At 49.2% G+C, this 24710-nt stretch overlaps 1 protein-coding gene across 7 annotated transcripts in view; it reads right to left on the reverse strand.

The window, feature by feature from the left end:
* EIF2B1 (eukaryotic translation initiation factor 2B subunit alpha) overlaps positions 1–24710 on the reverse strand; it is a 129470-nt gene that overhangs the window by 81794 nt on the left and 22966 nt on the right. For all 7 annotated transcript variants that reach the window (XM_078768293.1, XM_078768291.1, XM_078768295.1 and 4 more), the window contains one exon: positions 14584–14700. In XM_078768293.1, coding sequence (XP_078624419.1) covers positions 14584–14700 — 117 coding nt within the window. The remainder of the gene's footprint in view (positions 1–14583; positions 14701–24710) is intronic.

The following is a 24710-nucleotide window of genomic DNA, read 5'->3' on the forward strand; positions in this document are numbered from 1 at the left end:
ACTTGCATGACCACTCATTTAGTGGCTCCACACGGGACCATGTTTGTATGCGGGAACAAAGCTTACCCGTATTTACCTGATAATTGGGGAGGAATTTGCTATTTAGGATCAGTTTTCCCAGAAATGGAAATGCGACAACACTTGCATAATACCCCTGCACTCATAAGGACACAACGAAGCACCTATTGGCACGACGACGGCACCACCACCTTACATGGCGCTGATTGGGAGAAGGCCGTTAGTTTCTTCTTCCCATGGGCTGGGACGGTCATGAGCAGTTACCGCATTGACAAAATTGCGTTAATCTTAGAAAGTGTGGCCAACGCCACCGCTACAGCACATGACGAAATGTTGGACACAGTTGTCCACCTGCGTACAATGGTTATGCAAAATAGGGTTGCGTTAGATATGCTATTGGCAGAACGAGGAGGGGTATGTGGGATAATTGAGGGTAGATGTTGCACTTTTATTCCTGATCCCTCACAGGGGGTCAGTGCTGCTATTATAAGGTTAAGGGACAGTGCTCATATATTGACAAGGGATCGAATGGATCGGGAAGCCTCCCACCAGTGGCTTACCGACTGGTTCAAAGGGTGGACAGGTACGATAGTAAAGTGGGTACTGACCGCCTTGGCAATAGTCCTTGGAATCGTGGTCAGTTGTGTAATAATCAAGGCTTTAGTCCTTGCGTGTGTGAGAAAGTTTTCCACAGGATGGACACTGAAGACGACAACAGAAAAGGCCATGGTGATGCTCGATAAGCTGACCGCGGGTCCAGATGACACACCGGCCGTCGACGTGACTGCAGACCGCGGATCCTGGAACGACGACCCGAACGAGCCACTGGGCCGCGACAATGAGATCTCCGCTTCCGAAGATTGTTCTTCCATTGTTGATATTACCGATAATGATGTTGATTACACTTTTGCGGACCTCAAAGCATTTCAGGCTGCCAGGAGGCCGATTACTCTGGGCCCCAACACGTCGCATGCAGACGTCAACGAGTTCCTAAGGGACTCCTCTCGTTTTTTCTCGATGTGTAAGGCTATGACTGTTGCTGGCCACCGTCGCCGCAGGCCTACGCCACCTGAGAATAATGTTACTGATGATGTTACCAATGATGATGTGGGCCACTTGCAAGGGTCCCCGACTGATGTTTATGTCTCAATGCAGGCCTTGCCTCTTTATGTTTCACGAGCTCACCGTTATGTCTCACAAGCTCACAGTGAGTCAAACGCCACTGACCCAGTCCGGGATTTGGACCCAACTGCAAACCCAAGCCCGGATGGAGAGGAACTCGATCGTGGAGATACTCTGAGTTCCGAATCTGATTGCTTTACGAATTCGTCCAGGAATAGCAGCGATGCAAGCAGCATCGCCTCGGACGATCTCGACTTTGACCCAAAGGAAGTCGCTCTCCCTCCTTTGGACCGTTATGCTTTATTTTATGGCCATAGGTTTGAGCCACCTGATACTGACGATGTTGTGTCTTCCCCAGATCACCAGCATGTAAGAGACCTCATGAACATGAATATCGATTGAGCGCTGAAGATCTACAAGGATTTCACTTGGGGAAGCCTGGGCGAGCTCCAGTTGGGGAGGAGTCCTGGCCGCACCTCTGTGCTCCAAGGGTGGGTCGGGAGATCTTCCTGGGTGTGGACCCCGGTGGAACCAGAGGTCTTCGTTGTGGATTTGACGCGCTATTCGATCTTCATGCCTCTACGGTCTCACCTCATACACCCATCTACACCTGACTTACATCATACATCCACTTACACCCACTTTCACCCACACACCCGCGGATCATCCTGCTGAGTGCGATGTGTGGTACTGGGTACGGGACATGCTCACTGGGCTGCATTCGCGTGGTACGTTTAGTGAACCCTTTACACTGTCTATCTCACCTCTCTTGGAGGATTTTTCATGCCATTTGATCACCCCATTTTACGAACTTACATTGCATACTCACATACAGACGCGAATCATCCTACTGAGTATGTGTGGTGCTTTGGGTACGGGACATGCTAACTGGGCTGCCTTCGCGTGATATGTTGAATAACTTTCTTGATTGGTTTTGTTTCTGCTTTGTTCGAAATAAAGGCCTTTGATTGGCTCGTAGATAACTTTGTATCTTAGATCCAAAAGGGCGGTATGTACGGAGCTGTAATGCCCCTCCCCCTTTGTATATCCTTGCTGCCTTACCAATTACCAAGTATAACCAATTATATGTTTTGTTTTGACTGATTGCTGTACTCTTTTATAATACTTAGTCCTTTCTTGTGCATTGAGGATGTGTAATATCCTAATAAGGAGTTCTGTGCTTGTGAGCTCTTGGCCTGTGTGGGCACACACAATCTCTTGTTCCCCTTCCCTGGCCTTGGTGGCAGCTGTTATCTCTCAGCCTCCCTCTAGACTTTGCCAATATCCTGTGGGCTGACACATTTACGAGTGTCCCCTCCTTTTGTACTTTCCCAACCAAGGTTTCTATACAGAAAGTTGTAAACATGTTGCCACATATAGCTGACCATCTCCTTATCTGAGTTAAACTATGAGTGGCCTTGATGAGCTTCCTCTAACTAACTGAACAACAGGATGGGACTATGGTGGGAGGGCCAATGAGCCCATTCTGTCTCTGTATCTTGTGAGCTAAAACCACACCCGATATTCCTTATATAAAGCAAGTTTAAATCGAATTATTTCAGAGCATCTTGCTGTAGTGTTGGTCATTTTGTGTGAGCCTTCCTGCGACACCCTGCTCCCGCAAGCTTGTGTAATCGAGTTCTAATAAATATATCCGTTGCTCCTTTTCTCTGAGTCTTCTGAGTCCCAAGTTCCAAGTCTCAATCCGACATATATATATATATATATATATATATATATATATATATATATATATATATATATATATATATATATATATATATATATATATATATATATATATGAGGATTTGGGAACTGTGTGTAATTCGATGTAAATTTTCCCCTTTTGTATGCTGTAAATCTTCTTGTAAATATCACCCTCCAATTGTAAAGATCAAAGGTCGTCCTTAGTTAAGCCATCGCACACACGTAGCCAATCATAAGATTCCCTCAGTAGTTATGTCCTTTGTAAATGTCAGTATGAGGCTCTGTGGTCCACTAATTCATTGCGTTGCATCAATTAAATAAGATAGATCCCCTTTCATATCCCAAAGCTTTCATTGCCAACTGCATTGGGCGGTTGTCTGCATTTGCCGCCATTGCCACATGCTCTGTTTCGGAGAAGAAAGGCGTGTCTCCGCCCTCGTCATCGAAAGGAGGAGTGAGCCAGCCCTTGCCGACCAACCAAGGATGAGGGGTTTGGCTTTGCGAGGGCGTGGAGAGAACGTTCGCGTAGGCTTGAGGGTGTGGCCTATATAACCCGGAGCGGACGCCCCCACAGGGAGAGAGAGAAGGCAGATGAACCGGTGGAGAGCACGCGGCGCATGAGGCGGAGGAATCCCTGAAAGAGCACGCGACACAGCAGCACGCAGCAGCTTCAGCCACAGCAGCTTCGGGTTTCAACGGCAGTATCGACCGTGGCCGCAAAGGAACGCGCCGTGCGAGACCGATCAAGAGGGCGGCGGCTGCTCCCTCCCGGCCCGACCGTGCTTCGGTCCGAGCTGAACCTTCCTCTCCCTGCAGCCAATCCACTCTGCAAATTCCCCATTCGTGTAAGTCTGATTGTTCGTCTGTCTTTCATGTTGTCTTGGGGTTTATAAGTAAGACTGTATAGTTAAGTTAATAATTGCACTATGTCTCCTGCTCCTTCCATTGCCTTGTAAATCGCATTTCCTTTCCTTTCTGCTTAGTTATGTGTAAATAGTAATAAATCCTGTTATTCCCTACTTTGCCTTCTTCTTCTTCATGCTCGTTCGGTCGCTTTAGAGGTTTCCAGATTGAGGGTACGTGGCGCGATTCGGCCGACGTTCAGGATCGGGTTCGTCCCTGCTAATGGTTCGTGCCGCGGTTGCTAAACCGCTCGGCAATTAACATCTGTCCGCGGACGCGAACGGGGTTGCGCACCTGCCTTTCCGGAGGGAGCTGTGCAGCGTCAGGGACCACGTCGGCCAGTCATAGACGAGGGGATTAATCCCCCCTCGATAAGGGGAACAGAGGCCGACGTTGGGTTCCGTCACAATATATATATATATATATATAAATTTAGTTCAGTACCATGTGGTAGGTTTCACACCGACATAAGACGGACCTTTATTACCGGGTGCCGCCCTCTTTAAACTGCAGTGGTTTGTGGGATTTCTTTTGAAATAATGAATGTATATTTTTTGTTCTTCAAAACAATTGCTTCAATCGAAGAACGAGAACGGCACTCGGCAGAGCGCTCACCTCCACCAGGCTGAACAGTTTATTCCACTGATGCACCAGATCCAGATCTGGATCTTCATCGAAATCTAATCATTTCATCCTTGTCATCCAACCCAACATCTCCACCAATTTTCATCCGAATGTGTCCACAACATTTTTAGATATCCTGCTTACAGACAGCCAGACAGACAGGGATGAAAACATAACGTCCACCCACCTTTGGTGGTGATGCACAGAAGAAGGTTGGAAGTTTTGTGTGTGCAGAAGACCAGACGGAAAGGAAACAAACCGAGGGTTTCGTGGGAGGACAAGCTGTTGCACGTGGATGGGGATGGAAGGAGTAAAGGCGTAGCAATAATAGTATCGGAAGAGATCAGCAAACGTGGTCTGAATGGTCAGAGTGGAAAGATAGTAGGGACGGACAGTTAGGGCATGGGTGGTGAAAGAAAGGCAAATGGTAAGTGTTATGTCGGTATATGGGCCACAAACGGGAAGGACTGGGGTGGAGAAGCAGGAATTCAGGGATGCACTGGAGAGGATGATGGGAACAGTTGAGATGCAGGTGATGCTGTGCATCGCTGGGGACTTCAATGCGTATGTCGGAGTAGCGGAGCAGGGTTAAGAGGAATGTGTTGGTAAATTTCCTTGGGGAACGAGGAATTGGCGGGATCTCGCGAGATCTTGGAGACGGCGGCAGGGATTTTCGAAGCTCCACACGGTCTCCACGTTTTTCGAAGTCAAGTCTGTTCACAATTGTATTTTGTCGAAACTGTATTTATCTTTCGGTGTGTGAAGTTATTGTGTGCAACTTTGGTCGTTTCTCGGTGTTTATCTTTCATAAATTGATCGTCTGTTTGCCGTGTCGCGAGCAAGGCCTTGTACAGTGTGCACTGTACAACCTTGAGGCTTTGTTTTTCTCTCAGTGGTCCGTCGTTTGTGATCCAATAACTTTCGTTCTCTGTATTCCCAGTCTTTTCACCCATAGCCTACTTCCTTGTGTTAATCTCAACTCAAAAAAAAAACAAACAAAAAAAAAACATTTCCTTCTCTGTTCTCATTCGTTTATTCATTCTTATTCGTTCGTTCGTTCTTCGACCACGTGTTTCTCCCCCATTTCCCCAGATAGTTTTCACTCATTAACCTTCAATGTTTACACTTTCCCCTCAAGTTATGTATTCCGTCATATTTTATAACACCTTTTTCTTCTTCTTCTTTAAAAGGCTGCTTTCGACTTGCTCACCAAATCAATTCATCCCAAAAAAAATATCCATCTCCTATAGTGCCTTTGTTCTACATTCCCTAAACTCTCCTGCACTCCATCCTCCATCCAGCGTCCTTAAACGTATTTTTAACTCGAAGGTCACAAGAAACTCAATTTGCAATAAATGTTCGTTTCCCATAAATCGTACACTTTCAAAAATCCAATCTCACCCCTCCCCTCCAAATCTTCCCCATAACCCCTCCCTTCCAAATCTTCCCCATCACCCCTCCCCTCCAAATCTTCCCCATCACCCATCCCTTTCAAATCTCCCCCCTTGCCCCTCCCTCCTAAACTACCCCCTCACCCCTCCCCGCCAAGACGCCCCCTCGCCCCTCCCCTCCTAGACTCCTGCCTCAACCCTCCCCTCCAAATCTCCCCCATATCCCATCCCTTTCAAATCCATCCCCTTGTCCCTTCCCTCCCAAACTCCCCCCTCACCCCTCCCCTTCAAATCTCCCCACCCTCATTGCTTCTCAATTTCCCCCCGCTCACTCCCCCTCCTCAAAGCATCCTCCCCGCTTCTTCCCCCTTCAAACTCTCACCTCCATCTCCCCCAACCTTCTGCCTCGCTCTTCCCCCTCCTCAAATAACACCTCATTGTGGCTCACCCAATCACCATCAAACCTTTTGTCCGCCCCATCCTTCCCTTTCTCCAAGCTATTCTGAAATCTCTGACACACCTTCAACAGCTCTCCCTACCTCTTCCACCTCTTCCACATCTTACCCTACCCCTCCTCCCCCCTGTTCTGTATCTGATGCTCCCCCTTCCTCTTCATTAACGGTATGGACCTCAAACATCCGGGGCCTTCGTTCAAACTTAACTGATCTCTCCATACAGGTTGCTTCTGTCAAACCAGACGTGATCTGCTTAACAGAAACTTTCCTCCTTTATGATGTCTCTGATTCCATAGTATCTCTCCCGGGCTACTCCCTCCTCCGGTATGATAGACCTGAGCCTCGTCCTGGAGGCGGGGTTGCTATCTTTATCAAAAACTCTCTTCCTCACTCGCCCTGCACTGCACCCTCTCCACCTCACCCCCAGGAATACCTCTGGCTACGGCTTCCCCTTCGCTCCCACCTCTTGTTCATATGTGTGTTGTACCGTCCACCAAACAGTGATGACTCCATCTACATCTCGCTGTCTGATGATATGGACCAACTTCTATCTACTCATCCCAACTCTCTCTTCCTCATATGTGGTGATTTCAACTGTCATCATGCCAGTTGGCTGGGTGTGGGTACCCCTCTCACCAGCCATGGCTCCTCAGCAAAGGACTTCTGCGACTCACTGGGACTGACACAATCTGTCAATTTCCCGACCCGGATCTCAGCCAACGGAACATCTTCTCTTCTGGACTTGGTTATGACTAACTTCCCTGAAAATGTCTGCTGCTCTTCTTCTGCTCCGATCGGATCATCTGATCATGTCCTTGTTAAAGTGGACATCTCTCTGACCATCCTCAGGGAGCCTGCTCAGCGTCGACGAGTCTGGCATTTCACTCAGGCCAACTGGCACGGTCTTCAAGCAGCCATCAATCATCTGGACTGGTCTCCCATCTCTACCACCTCTGACATCAACTCATCCTGGGAATTCTTCCAAAGTAAATTGCTCTCTCTCATGCACAGATTTATCCCATCTCGTCTTCAGTTGTCATACCCTTCCTCCCGTCCATGGTACACGGAATCTTGTGGTGAGGCTGTTGCCCAGAAACAACTTGCCTTCGTCTCCTGGAAAGCAAATCCAACAGAAGGAAATCTCATTTCCTTTCACAAAGCCCGAAACAAGTGTGTGTCCACCCTCAGGAGAGCCAGGAAACAATATCTCTCCGTTCTCAAGACCGAACTCTCTTATCTGTCTCCCTCTTCCAAATCCTGGTGGCGTCTGGTCAAATCCGTTTCTGGTGTTTGTTCCCCCTCCATCCCCTCCCTTACCTCAAACGGCTACACAGCTGACTCCGCACGTGAAAAAGCTGAATAATAATATTATAATAATTAATAATAATAATTCATTTATTTTGTATAGCGCTTTTCCAGAAGCCCAAAGGTGCTTTGACAGAGTGGCAAACATAATGCATAACAATACATGAAAACAACAATTGCAAAAAGACAAGAATCAATAGGGAAATATTTAAAGCAAAAGGAGGGAGAAGGAGAAGAGATAGTCAGGGGTGAAATGCTGTGGGTTGAATGTTGAATGCAGCGTTGAACAGGTGGGTCTTTAGTGATGTTTTGAATGTGGTGAGTGAGGAGGAGTCTCTGATGGTGTGAGGTAGTGAGTTCCAGAGGGTGGGAGCAGCGATGGAGAAGGCCCTGTCCCCCCAGGATCTGAATTTGGTCCGGATGGAGGGGGTCAGGAGGTTGGTACCAGCAGAGCGGAGGTTGCGGGTGGGAGTGTGTCTGGAGAGGAGGTCAGCCAGGTAGGATGGGGCCAGGTTATGGAGGGCTTTGTATGTCAAGAGGAGGATTTTGTACTGGATTCTCTGGGGGATGGGGAGCCAGTGAAGCTTGTAAAGGACGGGGGTGATGTGGTCACGGGTCCGGGAATGAGTGAGTAGACGGGCAGCGGAGTTCTGAATGTATTGGAGTTTATTGGTGATTTTTGAGGGTGAACCATAGAGGAGGCTATTGCAGTAGTCCAGACGGGAGGTGATGAAGGCGTGGATGAGGGTTTCTGCAGCCGTGGAGGAGAGGGATGGGCGGAGACGGGCAATGTTTTTCAGGTGAAAGAAGGCTGACTTTGTGATCTGTTTCGTGTATTTGTCGAAGGAAAGGGTTTGGTCAAAGATGACGCCAAGATTCCGGATGTGAGGGGAGGTGGATACTGGGATACCGTCGATGTTGAGGGCAAAGTTATGGGTGGATTTTGTGAGCGTTTTTGGGCCAATGATGATTATTTCAGATTTATCACAGTTAAGCTTGAGGAAGTTGATTTGAAGCCAGGATTTTATTTCAGTGATGCAGTTTGTCAGGATAGAGTGGGTGTCGGTGGAGACGGACTTGGTGGAGATGAAAAGCTGGATGTCATCGGCGAAGCAGTGGAATTGGAGACCATGACGGCGGATTAAGTGACCGAGCGGGGACAGGTAAAGGATGAAGAGGAGGGGGCCAAGAACTGAACCTTGGGGGACACCTTGGGGGAGGGGAGCAGTGGGGGATTTGCAGTTATTGATGGAGATGAACTGGCATCTGTCAGAGAGGTATGATTTAATCCAAGAGAGGGCAGTGCCGGTAACGTTAAAGGTGGATTCAAGTCGGGTGAGGAGGATAGTGTGATCGATGGTGTCAAAGGCAGCGCTGAGGTCGAGGAGGACGAGAATGTTGAGGTTGCCAGCGTCAGAGGAGAGGAGAAGGTCGTTGGTGATTTTGAGGAGAGCAGTTTCAGTACTGTGGTTGGAGCGGAATCCGGATTGGAATGTTTCATACAGGTTATTGGCAGAGAGATGATGTTTGAGTTGAGTGGCTACAGCGCGTTCCAAAACTTTTGACAGAAAGGGTAGGTTGGAGATGGGTCTGAAGTTGTTTAGGGTGTCAGGGTTTAGACCAGGTTTTTTTAGAATGGGGGTAACAGCAGCAATTTTGAGGGAAGGTGGGACGATGCCTGTAGACAGGGAGGAGTTTATTGTTGCAATGATAAGTGGAGAGAGAGCAGGGAGGGAGGCTTTGACAAAGCTGGAGGGGATGGGGTCAAGAGTGCAGGTGGCAGTTTTCATTCCTATGAGGAGTTCAGAGAGGTCAGTAGGAGAGATTGGGGAGAACCGAGACAGGGGATGGCAGGACAAGGGGGGGCAGGTGGTTGGAGGGGGAGCGGGTGCGGCGGTGGTCAAGCTGTTGTAGATGTTGTCAATTTTGCGTTGGAAGAAAGAGAGGAAGGAGATGCAGTTGTCTACTGTGAATGACTGGGTGGTGGTGTTCAGGGGGCGGAGGAGTTTGTTTATTGTCGAGAAGAGTGCTTTTGGGTTTCCGGAGCCAGAGTGGATAATTTGAGAGTAGTAGGCAGAGCGGGCGCGGGAGAGGGCATCTTTGTAGTGTTGTATGTGGTCCTTGTAGGCTTGGGAGTGAACTGTGAGACCCGTTTTATTGCGGAGTCTTTCAAGTTGGCGAGCACGAGTTTTCATCAGGTGGAGTTCAGGGGTAAACCAGGGAGCAGAATGGGTGAAAGAAACTGTTTTGGTTTTTACAGGCGCAAGCTGGTCAAGGCAGGAGGAGAGAGTGTGGTTGTAGTAGTCAGTGAGGTCGGAAGGGGTGTGGAGGTCAATGAAGGGAGAAGTGGACATTTTTTCAGAGAGGGTGGATGAGAATGAGGTAGGTGAAAGAGCGTTTAGCTTACGGAAGTTGATTGTGCGATAATGCCTTGGTGTTGGGGCGGGGATGTTGATGGTCAGAGTGATGGCTAAGTGGTCAGAGAGGGTGAGGTCGGAGCCATAGAGATGGTGCAAATTTAATCCAGTGGAGCAGACAAGGTCCAAAATGTGACCACGGATATGGGTAGGAAAGTCGACATGTTGAGTGAGGTTAAAGCAGGTGAGTAAATCAGTGAAGTCAGTGGTTATTGTGGAGTCAGTGGAGTCCATGTGGACATTGAAATCACCAAGGAGGAGGATTGAGGGGGAGAGGGAACATAGCTGGGTCACAAAGTAGGAGAAGTCAGACAGGAATGATGGGTGTGGTTTGGGAGGGCGGTAGACGACAGCCATGACTGACTGCGTGTGACCAGAGAGTTTTAAAGCCAGGTGTTCAAATGATGGAGCAGATGAGATGGAGATGAGGTTGGTCTTGATGTCTTGACGGTGGATAACGGCAATTCCACCACCTCGGCCCTCCGAGCGTGGTTTATTGACGTAGGAATATCCATTGGGTGTGGTGAGGTTGAGTGTGTAGTAGTCCAGAGGTTGTTGCCAGGTTTCGGTGAGACAGAGAAAGTCCAGTTTGTTATCCAGGATGTATTCGTTCAGGATGAGGCATTTATTGTTGAGGGACCGGGTGTTGAACAGGGTGAGCTTGATGTTGTTTTGAACAGCAGGGATGAATTCAGGTGATTTAGCCAGGGTTCGTAGGCAGGAGGTGCGATCGTGTGGGTTGCTGTGACCAGGTGCGCTGGGACGAAGAGTGAGAGTGCGCTGAGCCGACCAGAGGACGGGGATGGAGTGACCCGATTGCAAATAAACAAACTTACGACCGGAGCCACGGTGAATGTACCTGGGTCGTCGGAGGAGTCCATTTGATTTGATGGCAGAGATGCATGATGGGGTGGAGCGGGTATTGAGCAGAAGAAGCCTTGCGGCGGAGTACTTCAGAGCCATGCCAGGCAGGAGCGAAGGGACGAGTACGAGGCCAAGGTCGAGGAGGCAAAGCGGCAAACGCAGCGGCAAACGCAGCGGCAAACGCAGCGGCAAACGCAGCGGCAAACGACTGCAGCCGCTAATCAAGACCACAGCGGCAAACAAGACCACAAGGCCACCAAGACCACAAGGCCACCGGCAAACAAGGCCACCGCCACAGCCACCGCCGCAAACAACGGCCTTTCAACGGCCTTTTGTGCAACGGCAATTGCACAAACAACGGGAGCGGGCCTTTCGATTCCGTATTCCGTACCATCAAAAGCAGATTCCGTTATCCAGCCGGAGAACACGCGGCACGTGCGCCTTCCGTTGGAGAACAAACAGTACCAGCTTCCCCATACACGACGCCATGGCGGCGTCCACAATCCACAAATCAAAGTCCACAATCCACAAAGTCCACAGTCCACAAATCCAATCCAATCCACAATCAAGAAAAGGCAGGACAGGTGTGAGATGTCAGGTCAGAAAAGTAGAAGCAGACCCTGTACATCCATCCAGTCGGAGAAGCGGCGAACATGCAGCGCCAGCGTCCTCTCGCAACCGAACCCGAATGAATGCCTCAACTCTGTGTTTGCCTCTAAATCTTGTGTCCCAAACCCATCCCTCTCTGTACCCACCATACCCAGTCGTACCCTGCTGCTCCTGGACTCCGTGTCCTTTCCTCCTGACAAGGTGGAAAAGTTTCTGTCAACCCTCGACTCTGATTCTGCAACTGGACCCGACGGCATCAGCCCACGGGTCCTAAAATCCTGCTCTGCTGCTCTATCTCACCCTCTCTCTGTTCTCTTCACCCTCTCTTTTGCTCAAGGTCAACTGCCATCTGCTTGGAAATCAGCCAACATCACCGCTTTGCACAAAAAAGGTGCAAAAACAGATCCTAGCAACTACAGACCAATCAGCCTTCTCCCAATTATCAGCAAAGTCATGGAATCCATCATTGCTTCTGATATGAAATCTTTCCTCTTCTCCAATGGCTTGATCTCTGATCATCAATTTGGTTTCAGACCAGGTCACTCTACTCTGGACATGCTGCTTCTGCTGTCTCAACAATGGATGGAGGTCCTCAATGCCAAACAGGAAATTAGAGCTGTCTCCCTCGACATATCACGTGCCTTCGACACGGTCTGGCACCCCGCTCTGCTCACCAAACTCTCCTCCTTTGGTATCCATGGAAATCTCCACGCATGGCTGGCAGACTTCCTCTCTAGTCGTCGTCAACGTGTGGCCCTGAATGGGTTTCTCTCATCTCCTCTTCCTGTTCAGGCTGGAGTTCCCCAAGGCAGTGTTCTGGGCCCCGTGCTTTTTCTGGTCTTCACCAATGATCTCTCTGACTCTCTCGAAAATCCTCTCTATCTCTTTGCTGATGACTCCACTCTCTGCCGCTCCATTCCTCTTCCCTCAGATCGGCAGTCTGCTGCCTCCTCACTCTCTGAAGACCTGGACAAAATCACAGACTGGTCAAACAAGTGGAACATGTCTTTCAATCCTGACAAATCTCACACTCTTACTATGTCTCTCCGAAAAGATCGACTGGACAACCCTCCCATCTACTTTCTCAACAATCCTCTCCAAGAAGTTCTGTCGCTCAAGATTTTGGGTCTCACTATCTGCCATGATCTTTCTTGGGAAAACCACATTTCCAAGCTGGCCTCCAAAGCCAGTCGCCGACTGGGCATCCTCCGTCGTGCGAAGTCCTTCCTCGGCACACCTGAGCTCCTCACCACATACAAGGCTTTCATCCGCAGCTCAATGGAATACTGTTCTCCCCTATGGGCCGGTGCTCCTGCCTCACACCTAGCTCGGCTTCACGCTGTTGAAACCAAAGCTTTCAGAATTATTGGAATCTCCCGCGATGAAGCTATCTCTGAGGGCCTTTCACTCACTCACCGCAGGCAGGTAGGTGGTCTTTCTGTCTTCTACCGACTCCTCTCCGGCCTTGCACCCCCAGCTCTCTCTGTGCTCTGTCCCCCAAATATTCCTACAGGTCGCACAAGATCTGCCAGCAACCCTCTGATGGTTAAACTGCCAAAATCTCGGCTCTCCGCTCACCTTCACTCTTTCATTCCTCTTTTCTCCCGCCTCTGGAACAAACTCCCTCACTCCCTTCAATCCCACTCCTCCCTCCAGGTCTTTAAAACAGCTGTTCACCACCATCTCTTATCTTCCCCCATCCAAAACCTTGATCTTTTCTACCCCCGCTAATTCACCCCAGATCCACCTTGTTTGAAATTCCAACTTCTTTCCTGGAAGTCCTGGCAGTGTCCATATGTTTTATACCTCTCCCACTGCCCCCTTCCCACGCCCCCCCCCCCCCCCCAAAGCCCTCGCCCTCTCTCAGATCTCTCGATGTCTCCATGTCTCTCGGTCCCTGCTCTCAAATGTTGTGTTTGTGTCCTTCCCCCTCTCTCCCCATCTTGTCAACCGCTCCCTATGTTATATGTTTTATGTGTCGGTTTGTCTTTCTGTGTGATTAATGTTCGCTCTTTCACGAGCCTCGATCTTGTATACAAAAAAAAAAAAAAAAAAAAAAAATAGAGAGGGTCAAGAGCTGGTGGCAAGGAATGGGATGGCCAGAGTTGGTTCATTCTTTCAATGGTGGGAAAGCCACAAGATTACCTGTAGGAGTGAACAGCATAGAACAGAGTTAGATTTGGTGGTGGTAAGGTAGCGACAGCTGTGAAGGGTTAGGGATTGTAAGGCAGTGGCGGGAGAGCATGTGACCCCCAACACAAGCCTGTGGTGTTTGTGGTGTGAATGAAGAAAAGGATGGAGGTTAAGAGCAGGGGTCGGAAGTGCAGGGGAAACGTCATCACAGAGTACAAGGAGAGGGCGAGGGCCGGGTATGAGCAATGAAGCTAGGTTTTGGAGAAGGAGTGAAAGAAGTACAGAGGCATTTAGCGGAATTACAGAAGTGTTGTGTGGAAGTACATCAGGAAAGAATGCATCGTCTAGGGACTAAAACCAGGTATAGTGGACGGAGGTAGCAGCGAAGGCGGTTGGTAAAAAAAAACGGAGGTGTGGAAGAGGACAGAGGGAGGCAAGCGGATGCAGGGTTGCTGCACCTATATGGGCAGAAGAAGAAAGCAACAAGGAGAGTTGTGGATCAGGCGAGGAATGATATGGAAGATGTGTACAGGAAGTTGGAAGAGGATGGCGGGAGGACGATGATCTATAAATTGCCTCATGAGAAGGAGGAGCAGGAGGACCATTACAAAAAGTTGTGGATGACTTAAGCCAAAACTAGGTGGATCCAGATCCAGTCTTTGATGTTTCTCAGGTCCAGATCCAGGTCTGACCTATCAGTAGGCTACAAAATGTGAACTGTCCACCTGGCGGTGGTGTGCTCTCTACCGAGTGCCGTACGAGTTACCCCTGCCACCGAAATTGGAAGGAGGTTATGCTTTCACCCCTGTCTGTTTGTTTGTCTGTGAGCAGGATATCTCCAAAAGCTGTGGTGTGGATGAAGTTCAGGTATCTCCAAAAGTTAAGGTGCGGATCTAGATCGGGCCTATCAGTGGGATACAAAACATACACTGTTCATGCTGGCGTAGTTATGCGCTCTAACGAGTGTCCATCTAGTTGTGTTGGCTTTGCTTTTTGTCCTTCCTCCTGGCTTCCCCAACCCGCAAATACTCACAGATCCATCACGCACAAATGGGTGGCACAGTTTGGCAATCTTGCTGCGCGACGTTGAAACCTTCGAGAGGAACAGGTTCCCACGTTCTATCAGAAGTTGTCGGCACTCGCTGATGGGCTGTCGAAACAAAAACACAAACTGCTCACCATGCACTTGCACACAACCGCATGGTTGTGATCTTTGTTGTGCAATTTTATAATCAATACAATGACACCTGTTCAAAATTATAACCATATTTTCACAATCAACAATAAAGGAAAGAGCTCAAACAATTTTGTGAGTTTAATATTGTGGCAGCCGTCGGACCGTCCCAGTTGCCCAAGCCGTCGGACCGTCCCGGTTGCCCAAGCCGTCGGACCGTCCCGGTTGCCCAAGCCGTCGGACCGTCCCGGTTGCCCAAGCCGTCGGACCGTCCCGGTTGCCCAAGCCGTCGGACCGTCCCGGTAGCTCAAGCCGTCGGACCGTCCCGGTTGCCCAAGCCGTCGGACCGTCCCGGTTGCCCAAGTCGTCGGACCGTCCCGGTTGCCCAAGCCGTCGGACCGTCCAGGTTGCCCAAGCCGTCGGACCGTCCCGGTTTGCCCAATTCGTCGGACCGTCCCGGTTTGCCCAAGCCGTCGGACCGTCCCGGTTTGCCAAAGCCGTCGGACCGTCTCGGTTGCCCAAGCCGTCGGACCGTCCCGGTTGCCCAAGCCGTCGGACCGTCCCGGTTGCCCAAGCCGTCGGACCGTCCCGGTTGCCCAAGCCGTCGGACCGTCCCGGTTGCCCAAGCCGTCGGACCGTCCCGGTTGCCCAAGCCGTCGGACCGTCCCGGTTGCCCAAGCCGTCGGACCGTCCCGGTTGCCCAAGCCGTCGGACCGTCCCGGTTGCCCAAGCCGTCGGACCGTCCCGGTTGCCCAAGCCGTCGGACCGTCCCGGTTGCCCAAGCCGTCGGACCGTCCCGGTTGCCCAAGCCGTCGGACCGTCCCGGTTGCCCAAGCCGTCGGACCGTCCCGGTTGCCCAAGCCGTCGGACCGTCCAGGTTGCCCAAGCCGACGGACCGTCCCGGTTGCCCAAGCCGTCGGACCGTCCCGGTTACCCAAGCCGTCGGACCGTCCCGGTTTGCCCAATTCGTCGGACCGTCCCTGTTGCCCAAGCCGTCGGACCGTCCCGGTTGCCCAAGCTGTCGGACCGACCCGGTTGCATAAGCCGTCGGACCGTCCCGGTTGCCCAAGCCGCCGGACCGTCCCGGTTTGCCCAATTCGTCGGACCGTCCCGGTTACCCAATTCGTCGGACCGTCCCGGTTGCCAAAGCCGTCGGACCGTCCCGGTTGCCAAAGCCGTCGGACCGTCCCAGTTTGCCCAACTCGTCGGACCTTCCCGGTTGCCCAATTCGTCGGACAGTCCCGGTTGCCCAAACCGTCCCGGTTGCCCAAGCCGTCGGACCGTCCCGGTTGCCCAAGCCGTTGGACCGTCCCGGCTGCCCAAGCCGTCGGACCGTCTCGGTTGCCCAAGCAGTCGGACCGTCCCGGTTGCCCAAGCCGTCGGACCGTCCTGGTTGCCCAAGCCGTCGGACCATCCCGGTTGCCCAATTAGTTGGATCGTCCCGGTTGCCCAATTCGTCAGACCGTCCCGGTTGCCCAATTGAAATCCAGCGGGTCACTTCAAAGCAACCACAACGGTCGACTACTTCGAAGATGTCCCTGCTAGATTTGTGTCTGCAGACCACATCATTGTGTAGGTTGTAAGACCCAAAACATTCCAGCGTCATGCCGACAGGTGTCACATGACTAGATCTAATCTTCGGCCGAGCAATCAAGTCCATGTGACGCAATATTATAAAAACATGGATGAAACTGGAGAACTTTTGAAAAAAGAAAAGTAACGAGCAAAATGACTCCTCACTTGGGGGTTATTGCTGGGAAGATTATTTTAGTAAAGGGGGGTGGGGGAGGGGTGTGGAGGCATATTTCATCCGATTAACTTAAAATTTCAGACGATTTGTATATCAGGTCACATAATTCAACCACAAATTATTTTTGAGATCAGCGTAGGCCAAAAGGTCAAAGGCCAACCTTTTTTTTAAAAAAAATTCTAAAATCCTCAATTTTCATCCGATTGACTTGAAATTTGAATAGGATTTTCATATCAGCGAACTGAATTCAACCAACTATTTTTGAGATCAGTATCGGCCAAAAGGTCAACATAGGCCAAAGGTCAATGACTTTTTTTTTAATTTCCAAAATCTTCAATTTTCATCCGATGGACTTGAAATTTGAATAGCGATTTTAATAGCAGCTAACTGAATTCAACCACCAACTATTTTTTGATCGTGGTGTGTGTGTGTGTGTGTGTGTGTGTGTGTGTGTGTGTGTGTGTGTGTGTGTGTGTGTGTGTGTCACATCTGGCAATAGCATGAGCAAATGGCAGCAAGTGAACAATTTGTGGACCCAATACTTTCTGCAGCCACTGCAAGGTTCAAATTTGCACCCTTTTCATGCTTTTCTTTTCCTCTGAGAGAAAGAACATGCCAAACGATTTGGCGTCAGTATGAAAGAAAAGAAGCACCAAGAGATCTGCATTTCCCCGATCCCTGTGTGGCACGTTTAGCAGCAGGACCTGCGGACATCTGCATGATAAACACATCGGTGTCCCCTTCAACAGGGATTATTTTTAACCCTTTTTTCATTCATTTTCTCGCTCAGCACGAGAATGAACTTCTACTTGTTTTGACTATTAGCCAATAAATGTTCTTTCTTCGATTTGAGAGGCATGTCTCCAACAAAGTTGACATGGGCACTGACTACGACACCCTTTGTTCTCCGAAGATGTGTTATATCTTTTGACGGACCATCCTCGTATCCAAACACTATGACAGGATCATTGTACTTGCGTCCAACGCATTCAGCATAGCTGTTGCAAATACAATCAGATCTTGAGTCGCCCTTCCAGGGTAGTCATTGAATGAGCAAGCCACCATAAAAAACATGACACATTCCTTCTTCTTCTGGTGCCGGCATCTCCGACCCTCATCCCATAGTCCAAATTGCCTCAGCAAGAAATGGCTCGTTTTTTTTTGTATACAGGATCGAGGCTCATGAAAGAGCTAACATTTATCACACAAAAATCAAAGACACACAAAGTATATAATAAGGGGAGCGGTAGGCAAGATGGAGAGAGAAGGGGAAGCAAACAAACACAACATTTGAGAGCAGGGACATCGGGAGATCTGTGGGAGGGCTTGTGGGGAGGAGGCGTGGGAAGGGGGGGAGGGGTGGGAGAAGTATAAAACACAAGGACACTGCAAGGAATTCCAGGAAAGAAGTCGGCATTTCAAAAAAGTGAATTAGGGGTGAAATTATAGGGGGTAGAAAAGATCAAGGTTTTGGATGGGGGAAGATAAGAGATGGTGGTAAAACAGCTGTTTTAAAGACCTGGAGGGAGGAGTGGGATTGAAGAGAGTGAGGGAGTTTGTCCCAGAGGCAGGAGAAAAGAGGAATGGAGGAGCGAAGGTGAGCAGAGAAGTGAAGGTGAGGTGAGCAGAGCCTCTTGAAGAAGTCCACCTTGATCGAACAATGATGAGGGATAGACACAGAATTCATATTTGAATATTTCTTCAACATTTTCTGTGACTCTTCCTGAAACCACAGCGAGGTGCTGAAAAAGAAACTGCAGGTCTATCTGAATGGCTCGGTCTATCGGAATGACTGCAGGTCCATCTGAATATCTGAATGAATGGATGCCTCAGCATCAATGCTGCCCAAAGTCTTGTGACCCATTGTGACTACCTGGCTCTTTTTATGGAATGTGTATTCTAGTACGTTCACGTCTTCCATGCTTTGAATAATTTGATCTCCAACTTCCTTTGCTTTATAGGCATTCGTGGTTGTGTCAGCCGTAACACCAGTTGCAATGTTCCACAGGGGAAGGTCAGGTGCAAAGGGATTTCGTTCCTGAAGGAATCCAAGAACAGCGAGATTGTCTTTGTCAACTCTGACTTTAGCAGCCTTCATCAAATATTTGTGCTCGTCACTGGTTGTGCAAGTTGTGTTTGTCAGATCTTGCACGGAACTATTCATGTGGGCACATAATGGTGTCGACATTAGTCATTGCACACGTTGGGACTTGGCCATTCCTCGACCTCTTGTCAACCATGCTGTTCATGCTCCTGATTACCAAGTCTGATAACAGTACCGCCCAGTAATGATCGTTTTGATGAATAACATGGTGGCCAGAATTGAAGAAAGAAACCATACACGTTGGTTTGTACATACACCTCGCCACCCGAGGCGTTTGGGTGCTGCATCTGAAGCTGGAGAATTTGCTGGAGATAGATATGCACTGATTTTGCATATATGTTGTCCTGCAGCATATGGTACAGCAGCATCTGCAGAGTGTTGAGATGAAGGCCCCAGTCACCCCGACATTCTGCTTTGATCAACTGGAGGAGCAGACCAAACATTGCCATATACTGTAACCATAAAATCGCAGTTGGATGGCAACGCATCGTTGTTTTTTGACCTTCCAGTTTTCCATCCATTACATGAAGTAGCTCTTCCAAACACTGCATCTACCGAAAGTTTTCACACGAGTTTGTCATACAACGTAATCGTTTTCTGGAGACCTTCTGGGATATCAGCCAGTGGCACTGTGAGATATGCTGTGCCCGGACTCTCCGATGATACCTGCTCTTGCCCTAATGCCTCGTACCTTCCCATTGCTGCTCGCCGTGTTCTGATCAGGCATTTTGACTTGAGGAAGTAGGATATTGTACACATGTGCACTGTGCAGTAATGATGTATTTAGGGCAGAGTCAACAAGCAAATGTCCTCTGACCCCTTAAATGTGTGCTGGCACCTTGTTGTGTTTATTCGTAGTAATCCTCATAAGGCGTAGGATAAGCTTACATTCCTGCTTCTTGTCCTTTTTTCTTTCCTATTGAATAATTACTCTGAAAATATTTGTAAATAAATAAAATCTGGGACGAAGCAGCCTTCAAGTAGCCATCAAAATCTGGACTGGTCTCTCATCTCTACTGCCGCATCTCTACATCAACTCATCGTGGTAATTCTTCCAAAGTAAATTGCTCTCTCTCATGCACAGATTTAGCCCATCTCGTCCACAGTTGTCATACCCTTCCTCCCGTCCATGGTACACGGAATCTTGTGGTGAGGCAGTTGCCCTGATACAACTTGCCTTCGCCTCCTGGAAGGCAAATCCAATGGAAGGCAATCTCATTTCCTTTCACAAAGCCCAGAACAAGTGTGTGTCCACCCTCAGGAGAGCCAGGAAACAATATCTCTCTACTCTCAAGACTGAACTCTCAAACCGATCTCCCTCTTCCAAATCCTGTTGGCATCTGGTCAAATCTCATTCTGGTGTTTGTTCCCCCTCAATTCCCTCCCTTACCTCAAATGGCTACACAGCTGACTCCGCACGTGAAAAAGCTGAATGCCTCAACTCTGTGTTTGCCTCTAAATCTTATGTCGCAAACCCGTCTCTCTCTGTACCCACCGTACCCAGCTGCTCCTGAACTCTGTGTCCTTCTCTCCTGACAAGGTGGAGAAGTTTGTCAATCCTCGACTCTGATTCTGCAACTGGACCAGACAGCATCAGCACACGGGTCCCAAAATCCTGCTCTCCTGCACTTTCACACCCTCTCTCCGTTCTCTTCACCCTCTCTTTTGCTCAAGGTCATCTGCCCTCAGCTTGGAAATCGGCCAACATTACCACTTTCCACAAAAAAGGTGCAAAAACAGATCCCTGCAACTACAGGCCAATCAGCCTGCTCCCAATTATCAGCTAAGTCATGGAATCCATCATTGCTTCGGTTATCCAATCTTTTCCTCTTCTCCAATGGCTTGATCTCTGATCATCAATTTGGTATCAGACCAGTTCACTCCACTCTGGACATGCTGCTTCTGCTGTCTCAACAATGGATGGAGGTCCTCAATGACAAACAGGAAATCACAGCTGTCTCCCTTGACATATCTCCTGCCTTTGATAGGGTCTGGCACCCCGCTCTGCTCACCAAACTCTCCTCCTATGGTATCCATGTAAATCGCCATGCATGGCTTGCGGACTTTCTCTCTGGTCGTAGTCAAAATGTGGCCCTGAATGGGTTTCTCTCATCTCCCCTTTCTGTTCAGGCTGGAGTTCCCCAAGGCAGTGTTCTGGGCCCTGTGCTTTTTCTGGTCTTCATCAATGATCTCTCCGACTCGCTGGAAAATCCTCTGTATCTCTTTGCTGATGACTCCACCATCTGCTGATCCATACCTCATCCCTCAGATCGGCAGTCTGGAGCCTCCTCACTCTCTGCAGACCTGGAGAAAATCACAGACTGGTAAAAAAAAGTGGAACATGTCTTTCAATCCTGGCAAATCTCACACTCTTACTATGTCTCTCTGAAAAGACTGACTGGACAACCCTTCCATCTACTTTCTGAACAATCCTCTCCAAGAAGTTCTATCACTCAAGCTTTGGGTCTCACTATCTGCCATGATATTTCCTGGGACAATCACATTTCCAAGCTGGCCTCCAAAGCCAGTTGCTGACTGGACATCCTCCGTCGTGCGAAGTCCTTCCTTGGCACACCTGAGATCCTCACCACATACAAGGCTTTCATCCGCAGATCAATGGAATAACTGTTCTCCCCCCTGGGCTGGTGCTCCTGCCTCACACCGAGCTCGGCTTCACGCTGCTGAAACCAAAGCTTTCAGAATCATTGGAATCTCCCGCGATGAAGCTAACTCCGCAGGCCTTTCACTCACTCACCGCAGGCAGGTTGGTGGTCTTTCTGTCTTCTTCCGACTCTTCTCCAACCTAACTCCCCAAGCTCTGTCTGTGCTCTGTCCTCCAAATATTCCAGCAGGTTGCACAAGTTCTGCCAGTAACCCTCTTATGGTTAAAACTTCCAAAATCAAGACTCTCTGCTCACCTTCACTCTTTCCTCCCACCTCTGGAACAAACTCCCTCACTTTCTTCAATCCCACTCCTCCCTCCAGGTCTTTAAAACAGCTGTTCACCACCATCTCTTATCTTCCCCCAAACAAAACCTGGAGCTTTTCTACCCCCATTAATTCACCCCAGATCCACTTTTTTGAAATACCGACTTCTTTCCTGGAATTCCTGGCAGTGTCCAGGTGTTTTCTACCTCTCCCACTCCTCCCCCCCCCCCTCTTCCCATGCCTCCCCCTCCCTCCCACAGATCTCCCGATGTCCCTGTTCTCTGCTGTTGTACTTGTGTGCTTCCCTCTCTCTCCTCATCTTGTCTCCCACTCCCTTTATCTTTTGTTTTATGTATCAATTTGTTTTTTTTGTGATTAATGTTGGCTCTTACACGAGCCTTGATATTGTACACAAAAATCAAAAACAAAAATCGTTAAATGTTTCCTTTTCTCTCTGTCCGTGAATGTCTTTTCTTCCATTGGTCCGCCATTGCTTGCACCCAGGGTATCGATCGGCTGTGACAAAATTAGCATTAGCCCGGCTGATACCATTGGTTGCTCGGCGGTCTAAATTTCAATCCAGGAACAAAACAAAGTGGTACACCGCCGGAGGGAAGATACGTCGGTACGTTCCCCGATTGGGACTGTCACGTGGTACAGGTAAGCTATCGTGCGATGGACCAATTTGTGTTCGTAGTTGCTCATTCGTAACATCCCGAAGTACGAAGTTATTCGTGCGCGGAAGCCGCCGGTCCGGTAAGTTCGGGAGGGAACGGAGCCTAACCCCCTCGTAGTAGTCCCGGACCCGGGCCGTAGCAGTATTGTCCGTTGTTCAGCAGCTGTTCCTTGAATTTTCATTTCATAACAGTAATTGTCTCCGCTGCAGCCATACTGCACTGCACCCATCTTGAAAAGGAAATCGGAAATCGATCGTTGCCTAGTCAGCCCACGAAACTAGTCAAGCAGTGGTGCCGTCCTCAGCCTGACTCGAGGACGTGGAACCTCAACGAAACGCCACCAGCTCAGTCTCACCCCAATTGTAGCAAAGCACCATAAGCAAAGCGTAGCAAAGCTCGCTACATCTGTAGCGAGAACATCTCTCCAACAAGAGATGGAGGAAATTGGGGCAGTTTAAACACCAGTTTTATCCAGGCAGGCAAGCCGGCAAGCAGGCAGACAAGCAGGAGAAGCAGAGTCGAACATGTCGCCACAAAACTGGGCAAGGTTGATATGCCACCACACGCAATGTGGTGGCCAACTCCCCATTGGGGAGATGGGGGAGGCAGGATGCGTGCTGTGGGTGGCAGGACAGTCGTCAGTGAGCCAGCTGGGTTTTAATTGGCAGTCGAATAGCGACGTGGCAATTTTAATGAAACATTCCTGATTCCCTGAAACTTCAAATCCAAATCATAAATACTGCTGCTCTCAGCTGGAGCTGAACCCACAACCTGTTGGATCCCCAGATCAGTATACCTACCAAGAGGCCAACACTGTCTTTAGTTGGAATGGTGTCGATTTTGTATACCAAAATAAATAAATAAATAAACAAACAAACAATCAAGTCTATCCCTGTCCTCCCTACTGAGAAGTTAATCGATCAGAGTTTCTTCCATTTGGTTAAATTCGAGACATCATGGAGAAAAATAATTAATTGAACGTCCCATAATCCATACAACAGGCAGTTTAAGGCTATTTCCCCTGCTAGAGCACAGGTTAGTCTTGTGAGCCCCATGACAATGTTCTCCATTTTGCCCGATTTTCTAAATCTCTCCTTGTTAACCCCCTTGCCCGCATTTCTTCTTCCACCACCTTTAGCCAAGTCTTTCTTGGTCTTCCCTGTTCTCTCTACTTCCTTCTACATTCGTTTCCATCACTCTTCTCACCCAGTCACTTTCATCCTTCCTCAACACATGATCAAACTATCTCAACCTGTTTCTCTTCACAGCATCCATCACAGGCTCTATTCCCATCATCTTTCGCAAGTCATCATTTGTCTTCCTCTCTCAACGATACTCCTCATATCCACCAAACCATTCTCACTTCCACCCTTTCCAGGCTTCGTTGCTGCTCTACGTTCAATAGCCATGTCTCGCTCCCATAAATCATAACACTTCTCACACATGCAGCATACACCTTTCCCTTCAGCTTCAACGACACTCCCCTCATCATCAGCACGCCACTCAGTTCCCGAAACTTTTTTTTTTTTTTTTGGATACAAAGTCGAGGCTCGTGTAAGAGCTAACGCATTAAACACAAAAAAAGAAAAACAGACACATAAAACATAAAATGAAGGGGGTGGGAGACAAGAGGGGCAGAGAGAGGGAAACACACAAACACAACAGTAGAGAGCAGGGACATTGGGAGATCTATGGAAGGTAGAGAGCTGGAGGTTTTTGGAGAGGGGAGAGGGGGGAGCTGGAGGTTTCTTCCATGCACATCTCACTCTAGCAACCGTTGCCGAGTCTGATCCACCTTTTCCATTCAGCATGTCTCCGAGGTAGGAAAATGTTTTCACACCTTCCAGCTTCACGCTGTCTGCAAGATCCAACTCAACATTTCCTCCATCTAGAGCTCCCTCTGTGCACACATTACACTTGAATGCAGCGGCCACACTGGTTAATGACCCTCTCAGACCACTACATTTTGATGAACCCACTCAGCGCACATTGTACATTGAATGGAGTTCACTCCGACACCCTTCCTGCACACAGCACATGGCCACTTCCCAGTTCTTTCCACCTCACTACATGCTTTACCACTTGCCATCACCTTCGTTTTTCCGATAATCACCTTCAGACCTTTGGTCTCCATACATTCCTTCCACTTGTTCATCTTCTCCTTCAGTCCATCCATACTCTCCCCAATCAACACCAGATCATCTGCATAAAACAACTCCCACGGTAAACCCTCCTTTACATTCCGAGCCCGCACATCCATCACAGCTACAAATCGTAGTGGACTTGGTACCGACCCCTGATGCACTCCCACCTTCACCTCAAACTCACCACTGTTCCCATCCTTCGTCCTTACAGCTGTGCATGCTCTCGTAGATTGCCATCACTACTCTGATCAACCATTCCTCCACGCCTAACTTCCTCAATGCCCATGTCACTACTCCATGTGGAACCCTATCAAATGCTTTCTCCAGATCAACAAACCCAAGAAACAACTTCTTCCTCTTCTCCACGTACTTCTGCAACTGCC

Source organism: Myxine glutinosa, chromosome 14 (genome assembly GCF_964187855.1).
Source record: "Myxine glutinosa chromosome 14, kmMyxGlut1.1, whole genome shotgun sequence".
Lineage (NCBI taxonomy): Eukaryota > Metazoa > Chordata > Myxini > Myxiniformes > Myxinidae > Myxine > Myxine glutinosa.